Consider the following 21,070-nt stretch of genomic DNA (forward strand, 5'->3'; position numbering starts at 1 on the left):
TAGTCCCGGCTTCGTCCTCTTCTTCCTCTCGACGCTGGTCTTGTCCCGCCTCTCTCTGCCTTGCTCCCTCCATCCTCAAGGCTCCCTTCTCTCCAGTGTCAGTCTCTCAGCAACGCTTCGCCGCACGTCACCTCGGCCGTACAGCAACGTCAAGCGACCTCCGATTTGTGCCGCCGTGCTTCTTCGTTGATCCCGTCCGCGACTTTATCACCTCCTGCTGCTCGAACACCTCGCTTACGGCGCGCGCGCAGTCATGTCCGATCGCGCCGGTGCCCTCCCGGCCAAACCCAAGTTACCAAATCTACTCACCGAGAATCTCAACTTGGCCTTCCTAAACCGCCTTCCCCAGCGTTACCAGAGTCGCCGTCGCCCTCGGACAAAGTCAAACGCCAGGGACCAGGGTGCTGAGGATCTCACAAGTCTCTACACCTCCTTCAGTGTTTGGGATGGCCTTCGCGACCTGCAAAAACATGACTTCAAAAAGTCGGACCTGCAATACGTCCTCCTCCTCTTCCTCACTCTTTTCTCTCTCTACATTGCGCCCTCGGCTCCTGCGCTCAAATTCTTCGCTCTCGTCGGCTCCGCCTGGCTCCTTCTCATGCCCGCCACACGCCAGATTCTGCTGCCATCATCCATGATCTGGATTTGGCTACTCTACTTTTTCTGCAGTCGGTATGCTAGTTCCCTCAACCGACGGCACGCTTCGCTGCCTCGCGCCGCATACAAAGAATGTTGCTAACCTCGTGTACAGTTTCATCGACTACAAGTACCGCCCTCACATCTGGGTGCGCGTCCTCCCGGCCCTGGAAAATGTCTTGTACGGCGCCAACCTTTCCAACATCTTGTCAGCACACAAGCACCCCGTTCTCGACATCCTCGCTTGGTTGCCGTATGGTATCATCCACTTTGGCGCCCCGGCTATCTGCTCGCTCATCCTCTTCATCTTTGCGGCACCTGGCACCGTCAACGTTTTTGCCCGTAGCTTCGGTTGGATGAGCATTCTCGGCGTCACGATTCAACTAATGTTTCCTTGCACGCCGCCCTGGTATGAGAATGAGAATGGCCTTTCACCCGCCGCCTATGGTATGCATGGCTCGCCCGCCGGCCTCGCCCGCGTCGACGCCATCTTTGGCATCGACCTGTACACGACCAACTTCACCAATGCTCCTTTACCCTTCGGCGCATTTCCTTCGTTACACGCTGCCAACGCAGTTCTCGAAGCCCTCTTCATGAGCCACGCCTTCCCGCAGTTTCGCAACTTCTTCATTGTCTACGCTGGCTGGGTGTGGTGGGCTACCATGTATCTGAGCCACCACTACGCCGTTGATCTCGTCGGAGGCGGCCTCATTGCTGCCGCCTTCTTCTACACGGCTCGTGCTAGGTGGTTGCCCCAGAGACAGGCCGACAAGTTGACACGCTGGGAGTATGAATACGTCGAGATTGGTAACCGGCACACCATTACCGACGAAGAATATGGTCAATATTTCGGTCTCAACATTATTGACAACCGTCGATCGAGCCAGAGCGACGATTGGACTCTCGGAAGCAGCTCGAGCTGTAGTTCTAGTAGTGGAACTCTGAGTCCTGTCACCTCTGAGGAGACGATACCTGGGTTGTTGGACCTGGATACCGACCATGACGGTCAGTGGGATCGAAATGGCCAGCGAAGAGACGTCGAGCTCAGCGAGGTCGTTGTCAGATGAGACACCCATCCACGTCCGACAACAAACGATGCGCGGCTAGCGTCATTTTCTCGCACTCGTCTGTCGCTTATTTACGAAATTCCTTCACATGACCAACACCCACTCAACAAATTTTCGCCACTTTATTTCATTTTCGACAGAACTTTATTACATCTTTGGTATTCATCGGCACAGCGACTTGGGCGCAAAATATTCGTGTTTATTACAAAGCTGTCGCGCTCTGACTCGACATGCCTTGTTTGGAGTAATACGCTACTTCTTGGGACAGGCGAGGCCAATTCTAATTTTAATACGCTTTGGGAGTGATGATGATCGAATCGGCCTCGGCGTGTCTCCAACTCGGCGATTTGCCTCTTTTATCACTTTTTTTCTTCTTTTTCTTCTTCTTCTTCCACTTTTTTTCTTACGTACGGCCACATTTTTTGGGGACAACAGCCGATAGAACTACGTAATGTATACATACATTATTTTAATTCGTGCATGGGGAAGGGTTCGGAAGATGGGGGGCTGATTACATTGGGGCGCTTTTTGGAATCGAATCGGGGAAAAACCAACCATGCACTGAACATTCGCTATATATATACAACAAGGGGAGGGACTTTGTCTCTGCCCATGACGGACATGACGAGAAGGGTCCAGGACACGCCGGTGTGTCTCGGGGTTTGCGAAAACCTGGGTCCGACTAATGATGGTGGGAATTCAGGTCCTCATTTGCCTATGGAAAGGTGATTGATGGACAAGTTGATAGTTGAAACAACATAACCAAAGATACCGCTCGCTAGACATTAGAAGGTAGAAGCAACATGAGAAAAAAAAAACATTGAAAAATTCTACACCACCGCCGAAACCCCACATGATGAGAGCACCTTTCAGGACGGTCCTGTTGAATAGATAGGAAAGAGATGAATGATGATGATGTAAATCTCGGAGCTTGCTTTTACATGCGTAGTTATTTTGTATATAAGAGACATGGAGAATTTGCTTGCTGATATCAAACTCGTTGGAACTATTCGAGAAGAATAGACCGAAATAGAGAAGAAACAAGAGAAGAAACGGTGGGGGAGGAGAAGAAGAAGGAGAAGGAGAAGGGGACGGGAATGATCAATATGAGCTGATAACAACAACATTATGTGCGTGCCAAAAGTCCGTCACAATAAAGACTTGCTCAGTCGCGTACCGGTGACCCGCCCCAGAGGCCCTTGCTCGTCTGGATCACCTTGTTGGCAATGTTGCCCGGCTGCAACGCCGAGGGGATGCTGCTCCCCTGTGTCGTCCCTCCCATTGGCACATCGACGTCGCCACCGACCTTTGCCGCAGCCGGGGGCGTTGCCGCGCCGCCCTCGGGTTGCGTCGAGTAGCCGCTGTCTTTCGTCTCGCGCGGGGGTGGCGCAGGGGCAGGTGGTCCCATGGCGATGCCGCTATCCTCCTTCTTTACCACCGGCGTCTGGGTGGTGGCGGCGGCGGCGGCAAGATTTGCAGATGTGGGTGCCTCGCGGGACGGCTCCTTGGAGCGTGCTCCATCCATCATGAGGTTTTGAGCCTCGCGCAGCTTGTTGATGGCCCGGACGGTATCGATAGCGGCGTGCAGGGTGCGACGGGCATTGAAATTCTTCTTGATTGTGGGCAGCAGGTTCTCACCTGCACCGTCTGTGGGTGCGTCGCTGGCGACGAAGGGGTGTTGCAGGGCCTCGTGGGCCGTGATGCGCTTGGCTGGGTCAATGGTCAGGCAGCGGCGGACAAAGTCTTTGGCGTGCGACGAGACACCACGCCAGTACTCAACGGGCGCGAAAGCGTAGTCAGCCTTGAGGATGGCCTGCATCTCTTCAAAGTCGGTGTCGCGGTCAAAGGGAGTGTATCCGCACAGCAGGAAGTAGGTAATTACGCCGAGCGCCCAAAGGTCGACGGGTTTGCCGTGGCCCGTCTTCTTGAAGATCTCCGGTGCCATGTAGCCAGGCGTGCCGCACGTCGTCGTCAGCACGTGGAACTGGCTCTCGTCCATGATGCGCGACAAACCAAAGTCGGCGATCAACAGGTCCGCGTTGTCCTCGGGCGTCCGGAACAGCAGGTTCTCGGGTTTGAGATCGCGATGTACAATGCCGTGATCGTGCAGATAGGCAACGGCCGACAGAGTCGCGCGAATGAGGTCGGCGGCGTCGGACTCGAAATACGACCCCTTGCGACAGATGCGATCAAAGAGCTCTCCGCCGAGCGCGAGATCTGTCACCAGGTACAAGTTATTCATCGTCTCGAAGTAGTCGACCAGAGTCAAGATGTTCTGGTGGCCCATCGACACCTTTTTCAGCACGGCAATTTCGTTGCGCACCTGTCGGGCGTTCCTTCGTTAGCAAATCTGTATCCATGAAGATGAATTTATGGCCCCAGCATAGTCATCCTACCATATGTTCTCGCCCAGCCATGAGGCGCTTGTTGATGACTTTGGCGGCATAGTACCGGCCCGTGTCGATGTGCACGCATTCCTTGACTGTCGAGTACGAACCTGCGCCGAGCGTCTTCCCAACCTTGTAGCGGCAAGGTTGGATTGTGGGCTGTGGTGAGGCTGTTTCCTGTTGGCTTGCCATGTCTAATTGTGTTCCTTTTTGCAATCGTCGACGCCTAACCAAGTGGCGGCTCGGTTACTTGAGGCCCAGGGCTGGTATGGGTGGGTGCGGCAGCTCCCTCTGCACTTTGTAGTCCACGGCGGGGAAAGCAGTTACCAGGCTTTGCTGGCTGTCCGAACCGACGTGGTGAGCGAGCTGGTTTGAAGAAAGATCTCAGGCAGTCAGAATGGTAGGGGAGTTGAAATCGATGCTTTGCATGAATTCTACAGTGGGGGAAGCAGGTGGGGGAGAGGCGGCCGGGCGTGCAGGCGGGTTGGTCAGCGACAGGCTGCGGGGAGTGGGAAGGCGGCGGGCGACTCGACTCGCCGTGTCCGCGGTATTGCTACGGAGCGTCCTGCAGCCGCCAAAGTGATACGCGTAGAGGGTGACCATGGCGAAATGAAGTGAGGCGTGTATCATCACTCGACGATGCAAGAAGTAAAGTTCTGACTTTGCCGCCAACTGCAGATGGGAGGCGCCCCTCATGTGCGTAATTGCTCCGTATTTTTACAAGATTGTATTGGTACAGTTTTTAAGAAGCTAGCATAACTGTTTCGCCGCTATTCAAATCTTGGCTGTCATGCATTGCTGTTATATGGACAAGGCCTTGGTTAGGCTGGGTATCATGGCTGAGAGGTGACCTCGACGGCTTACATGTCACCTCCGCGTCGAGATCTCTTTTTGGAGCTGTTGAGTTTTTTGTCCCTGAGCCTCGAGTCATGAAACCTTTTGGTCCTGATTCCATCAGTACATGTGTGGTTCGAAGTGGTACGAACAAGCACCTACACTTCCTTGTATTTGGCATGCTTGTCGCTACCTGTTTCCGCTGGTACTTTCTCATTGTATAGCTGCGCAATGACAGAGGCCAATTTTTTGCGATTTTCTTCGGCGTTTGCCGTCCTGGATCTATGGCTCTGGGCTTGAAAGGTGAGGGAATCACTGCCAGATGTGTAGTACGGCGACATGCGAATGGACGGGTGAAGGATTGGCGGAATGGCGGCTAAAATGTCCTTCACAGGGAACACTGACGTAGCTTTTGTCTCGGTTCTTGGGTAATTAGCACTATACTGGCCAGTGGGTGCGCAAGGCTTTTACACACTTATTGACATGTTGGCCGCCTGGACCGCTGGATCGAGCATAAGTTGTGGTGCCAGCTGGTAGCTGAGATGACTCAAAGGACGCATGCCATCTCCGGGCTACGGCGAGAGCATCTCTATCGAGGTCTGCGTCAAAGGCACTGTAGCGTTTGTATCGCACAGTTCCCATCCGAGCTGACAGTGTGGGTGATGCTATCGCGTTGGACGCCGAAGAGAGCGCGGCGTTGGCGGCGCGAGGCATGATTGCAAACGACGAGCGCATTGTGTCAGGTAACGCGCAGTGGAGGGGAGACGTGCCGATCGCTGCAGGTTGCCGTTGGGGAAAGCGAGAGATTAAGGACTATGCCAGCTGACAGGGCCTCGATACTGCATGGGGATTAATAGTTGAGAGCACTGCTCCATACTTGGTTGTTTAAATAGCACGGGTCGTTAATCACGGAGACATGGTGAGGCAACGCGAGGGAAAAGGGCTGGCGGGATGGTGTGTGATGGAGATGGTGGTGGAGGTCTTTGATGGGTGGATGGCATTTGCATGGTAACAATTGCAAGGCAGGCAGTGAAGGATTCCTGGCTTGCTGGCCAGGCAGGTCAGCCGCTGCCGCCTTGCCTGGGGGCACCTAAGTACTTACTCCTAAGTACTCCGTAATTTGTAAGTACCTAGGTAAGTACCTGCCTAGTCGCGCCTCGGGTAGTGAGGTACCAGAACCTCAGTAGTTACCAGGAAGGTAAGTACCGTAGGTACAGGTATCTAAGTAGGTAGGTACCTACGCGGGAGGGGGGTGTCTCCCATTTATAATGTCTCCTTACTGTCTAGTAACACTGTCAAGTTGCTCAGATATGTCAGAATAAATTCATATTGACTGCTACACGTGCTAGATGCTCTGACAGTCTCACTAGACAGTAAAAAGACATTTTTTACGTGACAGCGTATTATTGCTATGTTAAAAAACACCCCTCGCGCGCGTAGGTAGGTACCTACCTAACTTATCTTCCATTACCAAGTGGCTTGCCTTGCCTTTCCCCAAGGCGGCCCAGATGCACAGATGCGACCAGCAAGACCAGCACTGGAAAGTCAAAAAATACGATGAGTAGTCTTCATTTGAAATTTCGATAATAAGTGCTCTTTACAGACAATCAGCCACGTAGAGTCTACTCACCTACCTGCTTACATACCCAACCAGCACTACTTGGGCAAGGACGGAGTACTTAAGTACAGGGCCACTCCAAGTGCCAAGGTACCTACGTCTCAAACAAACCATCACGCAACCCGCCATATTTAGGAACTTTGTTGATCGGAATTACGTTACCTGCAGCGGGCACTGTGGCTGCAGCTACTATACTTGCCTGCCATTTATCTACTCAGTAGGTAGGCACTCAATGAGAATTTGATCCGTACATACCTGCCTAGGTGCTTAAGTAGGCAAGCATGTCAGTAGGGAGGCAAGGAGGTTCCTTGGTATTCAACCATTTACCCATATTAATTACCCCTCCAGACCGCCCCTAGCGGCCGGCTGCAGCGCCCAGAATCGCCTAGCGCCCATGACATTCGGGACCTAAATTTTTTACACCTGCGCAGCTTCAGGCTCTCAGCCACCATCTTTCATCTTCACAACAAGTCTTCTTCATCCCGTCCTCCCCTCTCACCCAACCAAACCCTTACCTCCTCCATCTTGACTCCTAGACAAACCCCTAACACCTCGACTTCGCATTTTACCGCCAGCTCCTTCTCACTCGCCACCACCTCCCTCCGCGCCAGCACCACAGCCACCTCTCAGGATCTCAGTGCCCTGTAACAAACGAGACCGCTCAGAGTGCCCGCGCAACTACATGCCACCATTTGCACCAACACGACTTTAACCGCTCAAAGTTTTCTTTTTATCTCACCCGATCCTCACACCCCCTTCCGACATATCAACAGTTGACCGCCATCTCCCATTCGACGACCGCTCTCGGCCATCTCACTGCATGGAGTAGCTCAAACATTTCCTTAACACGCTTTCGCACCGTGCTCCACCACTCTCTTTGCAACTGGCCACGCAGCGGAGCCACACATGACAAACCAACAGGAACCTGAAATCCACGCAACAGCGGCCAGTCTTTCGCCCATCTCCCCTTCTCCCGTACATACCGCCGCCTCCCTTGCCGTTCCCGCGCTGCAAGACACCGTCGACACAATCGAGGCCATGGTTGCCGCAGTCGCAGAAGCGCCAACCACGGCTGTCGAAGCCGTCGCCAATCCCACCAACGAAGCCGCTCAGCACGACTTTGTAGACGACGACAGCTTCGACGGTGCTTACGCCGAGGACTCTGAGCCTCATCTACCTGGCCTGGCCGAGACGAGCGACCAGGACCCCAACGACGACTATGCCAAAATGTTTGACTCCCCCGTCGGCTCAGACCAAGAAGAGGAGGGCCATGATGCCTCCGTAGACGTATCAGCTGCGCCAGATTCGACTGTCAGCCAAGCCCAGCCCATCCAAGCGCAGAATGACGCCGCCAGTTCCTCTGTTCCCGCTTCTGGCAACCACCTTTCGCCAAGCACGCCCGATGCTCCAGCCTCCCAACCTGCTGCCCAGACACACGCAGGCCATGATGCCAATATCCCAGCTCTTGAAGCAACCAAAGCTACCGAAGCTCCTCCAGCAGACACCCATCCCGGTGCGCATACACCCTTGCGAGACGAGCCCAGTCCTGACGCGACCTCCCATTTCGATGAAGCGCGTGCTGCTGCCAAACTAGCCGCCACCCAAACCGACAGCCAGACAGCTGCAACCAGCCGCGCTGCCAGCCCACCAACCCTAGCCTCCACATCATCGCTCCCGCCTCGCCCGCCTATCCCACAACCAGCCGCCCATTCGTATAGCCAGACCTCTGTACACGGGTCAGCACACGCCTCTCAAATTGCGGCCGGTGCTCCCGGGACGTCCAATGAAGCTGGCGCCTCCCTCCCGCCTCCACTCCAAGCCGTTCATGGCAACCCTGCGCCGAGTGCCGCGTATGCCGCAGCCGCCCCAGCCGGTGATGAGTATCAGCGCCTTTGGGACCAATTCATGGCTGATGAGAGACAGTACATGTCTGAAGCCAAGTGGGATCGCTTTCCTGAAGGCTCACGCCTTTTCATCGGTACGCCCAACGTTATGAGAATCAACGTGTAGCCCGGCCACTAATATGTGCCAGGAAATCTATCCAGTGACAAAGTCTCCAAGCGAGATGTGTTTGAAATATTCCACAGGCACGGCAGACTAGCTCAAATCTCACTTAAATCCGCGTACGGCTTTGTCCAATATCACACCATTGAGGAGGGCAGCCGGGCGATTCAAAACCTCGAGGGCATCGAAATCAAGGGTCGGCGTATTCGTAAGTGCTATGTCATTGCCTCTGCATCACGTTTGCTAATAGTGAAACAGACCTCGAGGTGTCAAAGCTCCAAGACAAATCCAAAAAGGAGCGCAACAAGAGCCCAGACAGAGGCGGCCGTGGCCGAGACAACCCCCGCAAAGGCGACAAGTACCATGACCGGGATGACCGCCGCGGTGGTCGTCATCACTCACCTCGTCGCCAAGGACACCACGGGCGGGACGACTCATACAGTGGCCGTGACAAGTTCCACGACTCTGGGCGCGGACGTGATCGCTCCAGATCTCCTGGCTATGGCAGGCACGACAAGGCCAGGTATCGGCAGCGAAGCAACAGTCCCTACGGCGGACGCTCAAGACACCAGGACAAGGAAATTGACCTACCTAGAAGATATGGCGCCGAAGTCCCTGATATCCAGATTATTCTCCAACAAGAAGTCAACCGCGATTTCGTTGGATGGGTTGAGCACACATTTAAGGACAAGGGTCTAAGGCCGGAAGTCATGTTCTTGCATCCCCGGTTTCCCAAAGACCAGGTCATTCAGCGTCAAGCAGCTGAGGGTGTCCACGCCGTGGTGGAACTCGACATGCGTGCTCAGAATATGGGCAAGATTCCTGTGCAGGTCTTCGATCGCTCTGGTGGCTCCAACAATGTGCGCTTCGATCAGTACGTAGACCTGGATCCCGCAACGGCCGGCGAGGTCGTTCTCCGTGCCAAGGCCGCTGCTGCCGCCGCTGCCGCCGCCGCTTCCTACACCCAACAGCCGTACAATGGCTATCAGCCGCCGTACCAACCACCTCCCGCTCAGCAGCATCCCCCGCGCGGTGGTCCCTATGGCGGCGCTGCGCCTCCTGTTGCCTATGCCCAGCACGTGTCCGCCCCTGCTACTTCCATCCCTAGCATGGCCGACGTCGCCAAGCTCGTAGGCCAAGTCGACAATGCCACACTGCAACGAGTCCTCTCCGCCATGGCCACACCCATGTCTAATGCCATGCCGACTGCGGCTGCACCCCCGGCGGGCAATGGACAAGTTGATATACATGCACTCCTTGGTGCTCTCGGTGGCAGTACCGCCGCGCAGGCCCCCCCTACTGTACCGTCTGCTGCTCACTACGGTGGCGCGTATGGTGGTGGCCAGGCTGCACCTCCACACCAGCCGGGTCCTCCAGCGTCCGGCGCAGCCAACGGTGATTCTGCCGCCGTGCAGAATATCATGGCCCAGCTGTCTCGATACCGGCAGTAGACAAAACATCCGTCAATGGCATTCACTGTCACGTTGTAGCATGTCTGCCTTTTTTAATATTGTATGCGACTAACATGTGTGGCGTTATCCATCCTCCTATTCTCCTGCAAACATGGTCTTGCCTGAAGAGCAAGCTATCTATCTGTGAGGTTTCTTTCTTTCTTTCTTTCTTTCTCTCTTTTTGCTTGCGAGTGATGAGACCGGCGCTGGATATGATTTAGCATAGAATCGAAACAAGAGCGCGGCAGCCTTTTGTCAAAAAGAAACTTATATTACCACTAGGGTCAGCCGAACAGAAACTCTCTGCCCCTTTAGGTGTCAGAGATGACAGATTCCGTCACGATTTAAATCTTTTTTTTTCCACCAATAATGTGCAGATCAATCCCATCCAGAATCAACATTGTAAAGAGCCGCGAGCTTTAGTAGATCAAACGTTGAAACACTGCTTCTCTCCCCCCCCCCCCCCCCCCAAAAAAAACGAACAAAAAACATACAACAGCCGGGGTTCGCTGGTCATCACCGACCCAACTACTAATCTGCCGGTCAATAGCTTAACTACAGCGGAGCAAACGAGACGCGGTGTATCCTACTGCCTATGGTCGTATGTACCAGGAACCGAGCACATTTCCATTATATGCACGTGTTGCATTCAACATGAACGTGCCAAGCAAGGTATGCGCCTCACGCGGACGACATCCCGAGCCTACTGCGCGCGGCAGTGAAAGAATCCCATCACGAGGTTGACAGGGACATGGGACAACGTAAATGGTGTATCTACTTGAGCACGATCAGATACATGAATGTTTTCTATTATATATGTACGAAGCATGCGAGTATTTCACAATTCGCTGTATTACAAGGCTAGGTGATGCTAACGAGGCAACATTTCAAACGAGCAGCACTCTCCATCTCGATATACATGCAGCTTACTCGTTCTGTGGGGTATTACACTGTTTCCAGTCCACTTGGGTTCTACCATCCGAAGCTCTCATTGTGGTACCACACTCTGCGGCCCTTCATCACCCACGGCCGCACGCAACGTCTCACTTCGTCCGCCATCTCCTTTGGCCCGCAGACGACGACGGCGACCACACCCTGCGCACTGAGCTTGAACGCCTCATCGATAATCTTCTCAAATTTGGGGCGGCGCCGGTTTTGCTCTGCTTTGCGCAGGCGACTGCGGCCGCCAAACGCGCGGCGCGAGGGCGGCAACGACTGCATCTCCACTGCCGAACCGCCTTCGCCATTTCCGTCCTCCTCGGCGGCAGCGGCATCGCCGGTCAAGAAGAGCTGGATACGCTCGTCGTTGAGCACGGTTTTGCCGTCCACGGAGCTAGCAGGCACGGCCCAGGTCGCGTCGCCAGCGGTACGGATGGCCCAGACCATCTGCAGCCGTGCGAGCGGGAGCTCGGCCTGTGCGGCCTGGTAGATGGGCAGGACAAATGTCGCACCGACGCCGCCGGCGACAAAGAGCACACGGCTGGCGCCGCTGTGGAGGAGGGAGCGGTACTTGTGCGTCATGGCGCCGTAGGGTCCCTCGATGCAGAGACGCACTTTGGCTTCCTCGGGCGACGTCGCTGTGGGCGTGGCCGCGGCATATGCTGCGAGAGCGCGGCTCATGGCGCCATGTCGTGTGCGCGCAACGAAACAGATGGCATCATCATCTTCGGTGAGGGAGGCGACTGAGTACGGGTTGTAGGAGTAGTCAAAAAGGGCGGATTGTGAGGCGGGGACTGAGTCTTTGCGGCCCTCGGTGGGCAGACTGACGTAAATGTGCGATCCTGGCGTGCCGCGAAAGGCATCCAGATGTCCAGGTGGGAGCGGCGCTGTCACTTTTACAAGGGTCGTGCCGGGTATGGCTTCGATCGTGGCCAACACGACGGTGGAACGGTGCTTGCGCACAGCAAAGTCAAACAGGAAGATGCCGCAGCATTCCAAAGCATACCATCGCGCAGATTTGGCGTGAAAAATGAGCAGCGTGGGCGCGAAGAAGGCGCCAACCAAATGTGTGATGAAGAAGAGACGGTAGGCGACCTCACGAACTCTCCTCATGGACGTAATGGCGATGACGTGGAAAAGCAGCGAGGCCAAGACGCCACAGAAGACGACGGGAGCAAAAAAACGGGCTACCCATTTGCTGGCCATGATGTAGTACACATTGTATAGAATCAGATGTACGAGCACGAGGCCGTAGCTGATGCGGCCGAGAATGCGGTGGTAGTGGTTGATGTCTTCATGAGAGGACGCCAAGGCCCAGGCAAATGGATTCATGGCCTTGAGAGACAGAAGATATTGGATCGGCAGCTGTGACACGGCAACGATGCCAAAGCGCTTCGTGACGTGGAAGTAGTCTATCATCCGAGTTAGTCGGTTGGATGCATTTTGGAGTCAGGCTCAAGATTGGAATTCCAACCTTTTCCAGTCTCCAGAGTACAGAGTATTAGCAACCATACTGTCCAGGACAGACCGAGAAGCCATTCCTCTTTGCGGCCCCAGCTCATGCCCGCGAAGCGAAGCTCGTCGCCCATCCACCACCTGAGCCGGGCCCACGCTGTGCGCAACTTGGTGGTGGCCGCGGTTTCCCTGGCCTTGATGGCCGGCGAGTTGGGAATCTCGGCATAGGTCCCCTGGCCACCGACGCCGCGCAGCGTGCCCGTGGCGCAGCGGTACGCCAGCCGAGCGAGGTGGACGAGGCCAACGATGATGACGGGCGCGAGCGCAGAACAGTGGGCAACGAGGCCGTACCGATCCAGCACGTCGCGACGGGCATGCTTCTGCTCTGGTGTCAGGCTGACAAACTCATATGGCCACCCCATGGTCGCTCTGGATGAGGAGGCGGTCGTTGTCCCATTCGGCAGAAAGGAGAGTTCATTCGGTCCTGCGCCGGGTTTGTCGCGTAACGTGAGGTAGCTAGGTAGTGGTGGTGGTTAATACGCGGCCGCTAAATGGCTCGCATCATGGCGGAGCTTCAGTGGGCCGCAGGGTCGTATTTGAAGTCAAGCCACCTTTCGTGGACAAGGATGGTCGATTATTGATGCATTTTGAGTCCTGGGTTCAATCTATAGGTAGATGAGGCAGCTGTGTTTCGGAGCTTTCGCACTTATGAGCGAGCCTCATTCGATGGCAGAGATGGAAAGATACGCAACTATAACCGGCAACGTATAGGGTAGTCAGTAAGCAACCGCCCAGCACACAAACCCTGGTGCTTGTTCCTGTCGCACAACCGTGGTATGATTCACCGCGAAGTCGCTGAGTGAGGCTTTGGACTGGTTTGTATTCAATCACTTGGGGATATCAGGGTTGGTATTGCTTCGTCTCGGAGACGTGGTTCTTGGAGCTGGCTTTGCCGGCGGTGGATGCTGTCCATGTTCTTGGTACCACTAGATACTCATACGCCGTCGGAGCTGCAGCTCCTGGTGCCGAGATCTGCCCATGCCAGAATTGCCAATGTCACGATGATAATACCCATCAGTTTGCTCAATGCGCCCAAGAGAACAAGGGCATGTTGAAGCGTAGCCGGTCAGGTGACCGGTCTCGGAGTGGGCAACGGGAGTAGCGGCGATGGGCCGGGCGAGAGAGGGCTCGAGTCATCACAAGCAACAAAGATACTTGGTGAAGGTAGTTACTTTTAGGGTCCAAGGTACGGAGCGGGAATCCGTAAGTACAGACACTGTCGGTGACTGTCAAAATAGGTACGGGTGTCACGCTGGCCGCACCTTGAGGGTGCTTTGGCCGTTAAGTAGGTACTTACCTTCAGCACACCGAATATCGGGCGGGATGGGTGACTGTTCTGTCGAACCGTGTCTATCAGGTAGACAGTCAAGGAAGGAGATGAATCCCCCCCAACTGAGAGTGGTATTCCAATGTAGTAACTAATATCTAAGAAATTCACGGAAACAAGGCATATCGATCCCTCCGAATCTTTTTACGAAATTACGATTCTGGTGTGCAAAGAATAAAGCCCCCAATCAGGCGGTACTAACTGCATCCGACGTCGCTCACCAGCCCTGCTGAGGCCGGTACGCGGCTGGTACGGCTGGCTGGGCGTGTTACTCTGTACGGCTTCCCCCAACCGCCCTATCTTATCAGCTCTACCGTCTCCCCCCCCTCCCTTCGCCCCCCCCAGCTCCCGTAACAAGCAACTGCCCCGCCTGGCCCCCGACTCTGGCTGTCTCTGAATTTTTTTTTCTCTAGCCCAACAAGAGACGAAAGCAATCAGTTGCTAATAAAACCCTCACTGCGTGCCCCCAGAATTTTTTTCTCCTTCTCTTCTTCATTGACGATATCCTTCTTCAACCCCCCCCTCTTTCAACCCATCATCTTTCCCTTTCCAATCTCCTGGAAACAACACATCCTACCGCTACCATGGCTGCTCTCACCCCCGACTACGCTCTCCCCGCCACCCACAAGGACGTGAGTACCGCGTTGCATGCCCCCAATGATTATCGACAGCTAACTGACACTGTTTCCGCAGATGCTTGAGAAGTCTCTTCTCGAGTCTGATCCCGAGGTCGCCGCCATTATGGTATGTTTGCCACCAATTGCAGTTCTCTCTCTCATCCTTCTGTGACCCCGCTAATACCCCTCCCCCTCTTCAGAAAGACGAGGTCCAGCGCCAGCGCGAGTCCATTGTCCTTATCGCTTCCGAGAACATTACTTCTCGCGCCGTATTCGACGCTCTTGGCTCTCCCATGAGCAACAAGTACTCCGAAGGCCTCCCCGGCGCCCGCTACTACGGCGGCAACCAGCACATCGACAGAATTGAGCTTCTCTGCCAGAAGCGTGCCCTCGAGGCCTTCCACCTCGACAGCGACAAGTGGGGTGTCAACGTCCAGTGCCTCAGCGGCTCTCCCGCCAACCTCCAGGTCTACCAGGCCATCATGGCTCCTGGTGGCCGTCTCATGGGTCTTGACCTGCCTCACGGTGGCCACTTGTCCCACGGTTACCAGACTCCCCAGCGCAAGTACGTTGAGACCCCCAATGATATCCGTGCCGTCGATGGCACCTAACAAACCGCCTTGTAGGATCTCTGCCGTCTCCACCTACTTCGAGACCATGCCCTACCGTGTTGACGAGGAGACCGGCATCATTGACTACGATACGCTTCAGAAGAACGCCATTCTCTACCGCCCCAAGGTTCTCGTCGCTGGTACCTCGGCCTACTGCCGTCTAATCGACTACGAGCGCATGCGCCAGATTGCCGACTCTGTCGGTGCTTACCTCATGGTCGACATGGCTCACATTTCCGGTCTCATTGCCGCCGAGGTCATCCCCACTCCTTTCAAGTACGCCGACATTGTCACCACTACCACCCACAAGTCCCTCCGTGGTCCCCGTGGTGCCATGATCTTCTTCCGCAAGGGCGTCCGTTCCGTCAACCCCAAGACTGGCAAGGAGACCCTCTACGAGCTCGAGGATGCCATCAACTTCTCCGTCTTTCCCGGCCACCAGGGCGGTCCCCACAACCACACCATCACGGCCTTGTCCGTCGCCCTCAAGCAGGCTCAGACTCCTGACTTCAAGGCTTACCAGGAGAAGGTCGTAGCCAACGCCAAGACCCTCGAAAATACCTTCAAGGCCCTTGGCCACAAGCTCGTCGCTGACGGCACCGATAGCCACATGATCCTCGTCGACCTCCGCGAGCACAAGCTCGATGGCGCCCGTCTGGAGACGGTCCTCGAGCTCATCAACATTGCCTGCAACAAGAACGCCATTCCTGGCGACAAGAGCGCCCTCACACCGTACGGTATCCGCATCGGCACTCCCGCCATGACCTCGCGTGGTTTCGGTGAGAAGGAGTTTGAGCGCGTCGCCAAGTACATTGATGAGGCCATCAAGATCTGCAAGGAGACCCAGGCGGCCCTCCCCAAGGAGGCCAACAAACTCAAGGACTTCAAGGCCAAGGTCACAAGCGGCGAGGTCACGCGAATCAACGAGCTTCGCAAGGAGATTGCTGAGTGGTCCTGCACCTTCCCGCTCCCCGTTGAGGGCTGGCGTCTGGAGGCGGGCATCTAAATTTAGCTGCCAAACGAAAACGAAACTATCCGGCTCCAGTGTGACGATGTAGTATTCTCAATGAAGCGGTCGGTTGACAGCTGAGACTATTATTCTTATATCTGCCCTGTTTTCCAGATGCTACGCCGGATAAAGTACGAAAACAAAACAAAACGAAAGCGTTCTGATAGAGCGCACGATGATTATGGGGATATGGCATTTAACATGGAAAAATATGAAAGTTCGGAAATGGCGAATGTTCAACAACATGCATTTCGATACTGGATTTGGCGTACTTGATCTTTCTGTTATTATTAAACTATATTTACTTGTTCTTCTGGCCTTTCGGGTGGAGGCTGCGGCGTACAAAGCCGCGAATTTACACTCTGCGATGGTGCTCAACGTCACCCGCGACCTCTCAATAAAATATACCCAATTTCAACATGAGCTGAAAAATCCCATCTTCATCAAGTCAATAACCGATGTGTGCCATTTCGTTGACTCCTAATCTGTATACTGCCAGCACCAGAGAAGTCCAAACAGAGAATCCAACTACTGTCCAATTATATCGCGTAATGAGTCAGAAAGAAAAAACACAAAAAAGTCTGTGAATGTTATAAAACGAGAGAAGCTGAAAAACGAATCATCCAAACCCCTCGCCCGAAGAAAAACCCAGTGTCCGTTTCCCGCCCAAAAAAAAAAAATCGAATTTCTCTTTCTTTTTTCCCCCTTGCGTACTTCGCGTCAAACGCCAACCCTGCTGCCTCCCTGGATGCAAAAAAAAGGAAGAAAAGAAAGGCACCTTTCCCTTCATCATGGGGGGTCCGAGATTGTATCGCGGTAGAGTGAAAGATGAAGAAAAACATTCGAAGCAGTAAAAGGTGCAGAGCTCCCCCCAACCCCCAACCCCCAACCCCCCCGTACCCGGTCCTCCAAGATAAGTTGACATAAAGACGGAACCAAAACCATGTCAGAGCGTGAGAAACAGGTGAAATATCTAAAATGTAACAATGGGTATGTGTTGTGGATAAACCAGGACGCGGTTGCGTGAAAAAAATGAGACAGACAACACCTAATAAACAAAGAACAAGGACATGAAGTAAAAAAAAGGGAAACAAGGCTACGCAAGTAAAACAAGAAGCCCCCCCCCAACCATAAAATGTACATGATTTCCTGACATGTGCCCCTGCGTAGCCTACTGCGCAATGCTCTCTGGGCTCATCATCCCTATCGTGTCGTCCTTGTCCGTCGCGCTTTGCATGCTGTCGGCGCGTTCCATGGCGGGCGCCAGCGCCATGACGGCCGGGTTGGGCGGCGGCGGAACCACGCTGGTGCCGTTGGACATGCTCAGCTTCTTCTTCATCAGCCCGGCGGCGCCGGCAGCGCCGCCGGCGCCACCACCAGCCTTTTCAGCGTTGAGCCTGGCCTCGGCTGCCTGGGCCTCGAGCTTCTTCTTCTTCTTGGCAAGGGCGATTTGCTCGCGCGGCGGACGCTTCTGCGCCGACATGATCTTGCCGCTTGCGCCGAGACGCGGGCGCGGCTTGCGCTGTTTCGTGGGCAGGTCCTCGTCTTCCACGAGCGGCTGATCGCCGTTTGCGTGCAGCTTGGCTAGGAAGAAGTTCTTGACCAGGCCAATGTGGTGCTGGATGGTGTCGGTCGTGACGGGCTCTGACGGCGGCAGCGTCTCGAACATGTCCAAGCTGGTGGAGCCTGCGTTTTGTGTCTGCATCTGGTACTGACTATGCACACGGCTCTGCAGTAGGTGAAAAGGCACGGCGAATGAGTCCAAACCCATCTCCTTGTCCAGCCCGAGAGCCTTGAAGCCGAAAAAGTCCTCACCGAGCTCGTCAGCAAAGTCACCGGAGGTGAATTGGTCGCTACCATCCTTGAACGCGCCGACACCATCGTTGCCCGCATCGGCGGATAAAGCTGGCCGAAGCAAGTCTGACAAATGCATCTTCATTCTCTCATGCAGTGTGCTGAGTCTGGACGTGAGCCTGTCGACGTCATCCTTTGCGTATAATTCTAGTGACGCAATGTCGTGGCCGTTCTCGTCGAGGGTGTGTAGGATGACCTCTTCTGCCGTGAACCGGGGTTGTACTATCGTTCCCTCATTCGTCTCCACCGACTTCTTCTCCGCCTCACGGTAGATGTTGACGGTCCGGATGAGCTTTTGGAAGTAGTCAGAAGCGATGCCCGTGAGAGCATCTACCGCTGAAGGTTGAAACTCTTCGAATCCGCAGTTGTATAGAATTTTGCCGACCGACCGCTTCAGCGCGTTTTGACAGGCATCTGCAGCCATGACTGGCCCGTCGTCGGAGATGAAGTGCGGCTCAATATCCTGCTCCACGAATGGCTCATTATTCGACTTGGGGAACTGATTCGAATACACTTGCGCCTGAACCTGCATCTGCTTGATGACAGAAATCTTAGTTGCAAGCTTCCGAGTCTCTTGTATTTGCCGAATGTTGTCGTCCATCTTCTTCGTAAACCGGCTGTGAGGAGCCGTGAACAAGCCCGGCGGCACGAGACGTAAGAAGTCCTCGTGTTGATTAATGACCTGTCCTTCCCCATCTTCGATCCACTGCAGCTTAACAGGAATATCGGGAATATTTGATAGCGAGTCGTAGTAGTCAGGCATGATCTTGTCCGTTTCCTCATCAATTCCTTCAGCAAGTGTTTCCGAAGCCTTAGAGCCAACTTCCTTCGCCGCGACAGCTGATGCCTCTGAAAAATCTTGACCATATCCGAGCGCTTCTGCCTCCTTCTGGTGCTTTAGAAATCGACGCATACTGGCCTTATTTCGGAGCAGAGCTGGGGCATCAGCATTCAGCTTGTTGTCTTTGAATATTTGGAAGCGCTCCTTGGCAGCCAAGGCTCGATCCTTCTTGGTAGTCTGCTTCCAGATCTTGTATTCTTCGTCCTCATAAACTTGTTCGTTCGCCTCCCCAAAGGTTTGGTTAAGCGTCATCCCATTTAAGCTGGGTCCGTCAATCTCCATGGCATCGGCATTACTGCCTAAACCGGATTGTCCATTAGCGCCATTTGGCGTGAGATTCCCAATCGGTGGTGTTGAGAAGCCGTTGCTGCCATCAACTTCGGAGCCCTCACGACCATGTTTCCCAAGAAGGCCATTTAGCTGTATAACGGGCTTCTGGTCAACAACTGGGGTATCCTCTTTCTGCTCATCGGACGGTGCGGTCCTTGATTTGTTACCCGTGCCCTTAGTGCCGGCTTTACGGCCTCGGGATGACATGATAGGTTCGTCGTCCGAGTCGTCGCCTCCGTCATCCTCCCCACCATTTTGCTTCCTTCTCTCTTCGGCTTCAACCTCGGCGCGTGACCGGATGGCAAGATTCGGGATCAATGGTATTAGTTTTTCCGCCTCTTTGCGCATACCATTGGCCATACGGCGCAGCGGATGATTCATGTCGTGATTATATTTTAAGCAATTGTCCCATATTAGATTGAGATCGGCGACGAAGTCATTTTTGGACTTGTATGTCAACGATTTGAGCTTCTTCGTCATGGAACCTAGATCCATCGGGTTCTTGATCACTATTTGATGTTAGAGAATAGCTTGTAGCTGGCCGGCAAAACGTTGACGCTTACTCGTATAATAATCGGGCGCATCTCGCTTGTTGACGCGAGTCAGGAATGGCGTCGAGTACTCGGTATGTGCTTTCAACTCTGTCAAGACCTTCTCCAGGGCTTCGTACAAGTCTTCCTGGTTGACATTTTCTTCGCTCGCCCACTTGCTGCGGTTCTTGCGCACCTCGTTCATAAGAACTCGCAATTCCGCATCAGTGGCCTGAACCTGATCTCGTTTCATGTCGATTCGGGCAATAAGATGCTTTAACGTCAGGCTGGAGGCGCCTAGATTGGCACTGCTCAGTGTTCCTTGGTTGGCATTCTGGTTCCCACCAGCCCCTCCCTGGCTATTGTGGTCCATCTCAGCTTGGAGCTGCTTCTCCGAGTCTTCTAATTGCTGTTGTTCAAGCATGGCAGTGCGATCGTTCTCCAATGTATACATGATTGTATGGAAACTTTGGCGGGCGGCCGCCTCGGTCGCTTTTCGCGCCTCTTCAAGGTTTTTGATTTCGCTCTCCTCGGTAGCATCCTTTCCTAGGGAAGCCTCCTGAGGCTTGGATTTATCGAGAGTTTTGGCGGGTGAATTCATCGAGTGAACCGGTGAGCTCCCGGATTTCGAGGGTGATAAGAGGGGGTTAGCAATCATGGTAGCCTGCGTTTTGGGAACAGCAGCAGGCGCGCTATCATCGTCTTCGTCGTCGTCATCGTCGTAATCATCCTCATCAATTGCCCGCCTGGCCTTCTTCATGGGCGGCTCTTTTATGGGTTCGTGATCGGTGGTGGCCGGGAGGGTGACGGCAGACGCGACTGGCAGGCGACGCAACGACTCGATCGCGGCACGATTATAAGCGCCATTTTCAGAGAAAAGTAGGGCGACTCGACTCTCAGTTTTTCGATACAGATCGGCGAAATGAGCGCGACGGGCTTCTTCCTCGGCATCTAGCGTGAGCTCGGGCACCGGCGCGATGGAGTTATCAACAGGGGTCGATGTACGCGCCGACGCATCATCAAGATGCTGGAGCGACCTGTTGGAGTTGGAGTGATGCAAGGCCGGTGATGGCCAAGCTGGCTGTCCATTGGGAAATGACATTTTCGGCCCCGGGCGATGGAAGCGACGGCGAGGCCCCTGGCGCCATGCGCGATGAAGTGCGCTCGCGTAGCGTTCGACCCAAGGCGACCCAAGGGCTCAAGATGGCATCGGTCGAAAGCGGCACGTTTTCTGAGATGGGAAGATGATTTTCGGGACAAAATTCGATGCGCGGGGTGGGTGTTGATGGATTGCGACTGGCGTCTTGTATCGGCGATTCTACGCTCGAGGTTGAGGTTTGGGGACTACGTGCTGTAGCGCCCCGGAGCGGGACTTTGCTTGCGGGCAGCGTCTGGCCGCGGAGCGCATCGGCGTACCTGGTACCTTTCGGGCCCGGAAGGGGTGGCACCGCGAACATGCTCGACGGCTTGAAAAATATCTCTATGTTACATGTTCGCCTT

At 54.5% G+C, this 21,070-nt stretch overlaps 6 protein-coding genes across 6 annotated transcripts; 3 read left to right on the forward strand and 3 right to left on the reverse strand.

The window, feature by feature from the left end:
• Positions 1–253: 253 nt before the first annotated feature.
• Positions 254–1,703, forward strand: V2A60_007305 (phosphatase PAP2 family protein; the record flags this gene model as incomplete). Its single annotated transcript, XM_083258590.1, has 2 exons — positions 254–672; positions 752–1,703. 2 exons carry the CDS (start codon positions 254–256, stop codon positions 1,701–1,703), a joined length of 1,371 nt encoding a protein of 456 aa, XP_083114716.1.
• Positions 1,704–2,868: 1,165 nt separating this feature from the next.
• On the reverse strand, positions 2,869–4,282 carry V2A60_007306 (kinase-like domain-containing protein; the record flags this gene model as incomplete). Its single annotated transcript, XM_083258591.1, has 2 exons — positions 2,869–4,026; positions 4,100–4,282. 2 exons carry the CDS (start codon positions 4,280–4,282, stop codon positions 2,869–2,871), a joined length of 1,341 nt encoding a protein of 446 aa, XP_083114717.1.
• A 3,166-nt stretch (positions 4,283–7,448) lies between these two features.
• Positions 7,449–9,997, forward strand: V2A60_007307 (uncharacterized protein; the record flags this gene model as incomplete). The annotated part of the gene is made up of 3 exons (XM_083258592.1): positions 7,449–8,520; positions 8,575–8,754; positions 8,805–9,997. The coding sequence occupies 3 exons, from the start codon at positions 7,449–7,451 to the stop codon at positions 9,995–9,997; spliced, it is 2,445 nt and encodes an 814-aa protein (XP_083114718.1).
• A 972-nt stretch (positions 9,998–10,969) lies between these two features.
• On the reverse strand, positions 10,970–12,813 carry V2A60_007308 (ferric reductase family protein; the record flags this gene model as incomplete). The annotated part of the gene is made up of 2 exons (XM_083258593.1): positions 10,970–12,348; positions 12,465–12,813. The coding sequence occupies 2 exons, from the start codon at positions 12,811–12,813 to the stop codon at positions 10,970–10,972; spliced, it is 1,728 nt and encodes a 575-aa protein (XP_083114719.1).
• A 1,549-nt stretch (positions 12,814–14,362) lies between these two features.
• V2A60_007309 (glycine hydroxymethyltransferase SHM2) lies at positions 14,363–16,012 on the forward strand (the record flags this gene model as incomplete). The annotated part of the gene is made up of 4 exons (XM_083258594.1): positions 14,363–14,410; positions 14,472–14,522; positions 14,596–14,960; positions 15,022–16,012. The coding sequence occupies 4 exons, from the start codon at positions 14,363–14,365 to the stop codon at positions 16,010–16,012; spliced, it is 1,455 nt and encodes a 484-aa protein (XP_083114720.1).
• Positions 16,013–17,186: 1,174 nt separating this feature from the next.
• V2A60_007310 (SAGA histone acetyltransferase complex subunit SPT7) lies at positions 17,187–20,672 on the reverse strand (the record flags this gene model as incomplete). The annotated part of the gene is made up of 2 exons (XM_083258595.1): positions 17,187–19,549; positions 19,604–20,672. The coding sequence occupies 2 exons, from the start codon at positions 20,670–20,672 to the stop codon at positions 17,187–17,189; spliced, it is 3,432 nt and encodes a 1,143-aa protein (XP_083114721.1).
• Between the last annotated feature and the right edge of the window lie 398 nt (positions 20,673–21,070).

Source organism: Cordyceps javanica, chromosome 5 (assembly GCF_051103115.1).
Source record: "Cordyceps javanica chromosome 5, complete sequence".
NCBI lineage: Eukaryota > Fungi > Ascomycota > Sordariomycetes > Hypocreales > Cordycipitaceae > Cordyceps > Cordyceps javanica.